At 27.5% G+C, this 3089-nt stretch overlaps 1 protein-coding gene across 1 annotated transcript; it reads right to left on the bottom strand.

Moving 5' to 3' along the window:
* Positions 1–203: 203 nt before the first annotated feature.
* On the bottom strand, positions 204–1081 carry LOC136089870 (uncharacterized). The gene is made up of 3 exons (XM_065815963.1): positions 1019–1081; positions 637–934; positions 204–478 (listed from the first exon to the last, which is right to left on the bottom strand). Exons 1-3 carry the CDS (start codon positions 1079–1081, stop codon positions 204–206), a joined length of 636 nt encoding a protein of 211 aa, XP_065672035.1.
* Positions 1082–3089: the final 2008 nt, after the last annotated feature.

Genomic DNA, 3089 nt, shown 5'->3' on the forward strand with positions numbered 1-3089 from the left:
TTATTAGTCCCAAGGGATCGAAAAAACTTGCTTTAAAACTAAGCTCGTCTCTTTTTGTTAGAAAAGGGAATCTTAAACAACTCAAAAAACGAAAAAATAAATAAATCTAGTTTCTTGTTCCATGTTAAACCTAACACTTTAGTATTATTTTGGCTCTAAAAATTTGTTTCATTTATTAACCTATCTAACTCGACCGAATTAGATTAAAATTTTCTTAAATTAAAACCAGCTTCACCTAGCCGGGAACGACATTTTTCATAAAACTTAAAACATTCAATTACAGAATCAGTGCAAAAACTCAAATCGTCAACGTGAATAGAATTTATTAATCGACTTACAAATATTGGATCAGAAGTTGTATAACGCTCTGCATGGCTAATTAAAGTTGCTGAAAGAAGAAAAGGAGAAGAAGTGACTCCAAATAAAACTCGACATAATTTATATGTTACTAATTTATGATTTTTTAAATTTTTTATATCTAAATTATAAATATTTTTATCGCGCAAAAATTGTATGAAATCGCGATGTTTCTCAGATATTGAAATGTTCATGAAGGTTTTTTCAATATCTGCAATAAATGCTATCTTGTGTACACGAAAACGTATCAAAACCCCATTTAGTAGAGTTGTTAAGGACCTGAATGTAAACAATCATTTAGCGAGGGACCTGAGTTTGTCGCACTCTCATCAAATACCATGCGCATCTTAGTTGTAACTTTATCTTCTCTTATAACTGGTCTATGAGGTAAGTAATGAACAAGACCGACCTTAGATTTATTACTTAAAACTTGCTTTACCGTTCCATTTAATAATTGTTCTTTTATAATATCATTATATGAATCAATTAATTTTGTATCATTTAAAAACTTTTTCTCTAATGATTTGAATCTCTTTAAACATAAACTATAATTATCGCATAACAAAGGATGATTCTCCTTAAAGGGTAGTTATACAGTATACTTATTATTTTCAAACTTAATGCTTTTGTAAAAATGTTCGACAACTAGATTGTCACTAACATTATCTTCGCTTTTATTCCAAATAGTTGAAAGCTTTTCTTTCAAAAACGTTTGAAAATTCATTATATAATTCTGCTTCGACTTCTAAAACATGCGAAGACAGAACAGAACTATCTACTTTATTCTTATTCTTAACCGTGATAGGACCACTGACTAAATATCCTACCTTAGATTTTATTGCAATTAGGCCTTCAAACCTTCTTATTATCTTATTTTAAATTATTGACCAATAGTAATCGACACCTATTAAAATATCAACTTCTAAATATTCATTATGATAATCTGGTAATTTTAAGTACTTTAAATGATTATGATTTTTACACGCAGTTTCTACATACTCGCCATTTAACGGAGAACAAATTTCTTTTACAAAACATATAACTTCAATATCATTACCTTGAACATAAACTTTAACTATACCTAGAATTTCATATGTATTATTATTTCCGAAAGTTTTGATATTAATTTCTGTAGAATCTATTATTTTTAAATTTAATTTTTTACATAATGAAGTCGTAATATAACTTAATTGGGAACAGTTATCAAAGAGAAGACGACAATAATTAAATCGGGAATTATTATTTTTGACTTTTACCCAGGCTGTCTGGAGTAAATCGCGTTAACTAATTTTAGAAGAAACATCAGCAACAGCTGTTAACTGTTCTGTTTTAGGGTTATTATCAAATTTATTATTCTCTTTAAAACTATCACAAACAGATGTATGGTGAGGCTTGTCACACTTAAAACATCGAAAATTTGATCTACAATTTTTACTCGAGTGACTTTCGCGTAGGCAACGAAAGCAACATCTTTTTTCAATTAAAATATTTTTCCTAGCTAAAACATCAATCACTAAATTACAATAACGAGATTTATGATTTTTTAAACAATAAACACATGTAATTAAATTTGTAGAAACATTTTGATAAAAAATTGTAAACTCTGTTCTGGTAATTTCTTCTTGTTCTAACTCCTCATCCGCCTCAATCAAAGATGATATATCGCAATCAAACTGTGTAATTTTCAAATACTTATCGATGGGTGTATTTTTCAGACTCGTCAACTCATTCAAGCAATCTCCGTGCAAATCACCAAACATAAGATTGTTAACTTGCTCAAAAACTCGCCTGACTGAATTGATGGCCACCGTTCGTCCTCTACGTTTATTAGCAAGATTAGACATAATAAGATTAAAAAAAGAAATAAACAACTATATTATATATATTAGATGAAAATGTAACCTGGAAAGACCACATAGGACTAATTGAAAATAAAATATCAAAAAATTTGGGTATTTTGAACAAAGCCAAACAGTTTTTAAATCTATCTTGTTTGAAAAACCTATACTTTTCTTTAATTCACTGCTACTTAAATTACGCAAACATTGCTTGGTGCAGCACTAACTCAACAAAAGTAAAAAAGTTGCTAAGTAAACAAAAACATGCTATAAGGATAATCTCAAACGTAGATCGTTTCACTCACACTCGAACAATATTTAATGAACTCAATATTCTAAATGTATATAAGTTAAACCTCTATCATGTTCTTATCTTCATGTTCAAACTTGATAAAAAAATATCCCCAATTTTATTTAATTCAATTTTTAAAAAAATAAGACACATATACCATACCAGATTTTCAAAAAACAATTATATTCAATCCAAAATATATTATTCAGTTACTAAATTCTCAATTGCAAACCGAGGTCCTAAACTGTGGAATACTATATTAAATAACAAGCTGAAAACAAATTATTCTCTAAACGAATTCAAAACAAAACTTAAGCAATTGCTGATGGCAATTGAAAATGAATGAAATTTCTTCTAAAATTTTTAATTTTTCACTATATTTTACTATATTTAAATATATTTTTTACTATATTATTTAAGAACAATACTAACAATTAATTAACTTGTAATTATATGTTATTGCAGTTTTTCTAACTTTAGATTGTAATTTGTAATTATTGTAATTTTTTATCTTTTGTTGTGTTTATTAATCTTATAGTTCCACGTATAACTGCTTGTTAACTCTTACTAAAACAACATCAACATAAAGAATTGAGATTAAC

Source organism: Hydra vulgaris, chromosome 13, assembly GCF_038396675.1.
Source record: "Hydra vulgaris chromosome 13, alternate assembly HydraT2T_AEP".
Classification (NCBI taxonomy): domain Eukaryota; kingdom Metazoa; phylum Cnidaria; class Hydrozoa; order Anthoathecata; family Hydridae; genus Hydra; species Hydra vulgaris.

Bases quoted from the DNA above. Each gene is read 5' to 3' on its own strand.
- LOC136089870 (XM_065815963.1), bottom strand. From the start codon at position 1,081: ATGAATTTTCAAACGTTTTTGAAAGAAAAGCTTTCAACTATTTGGAAT. The intron at 935-1,018 runs GTTAGTGACAAT...CTACCCTTTAAG, and splicing joins GGAATAAAAGCGAAGATAAT to GAGAATCATCCTTTGTTATG. The intron at 479-636 runs GTCCTTAACAAC...TTTATAATTTAG, and splicing joins AAATGATTGTTTACATTCAG to ATATAAAAAATTTAAAAAAT.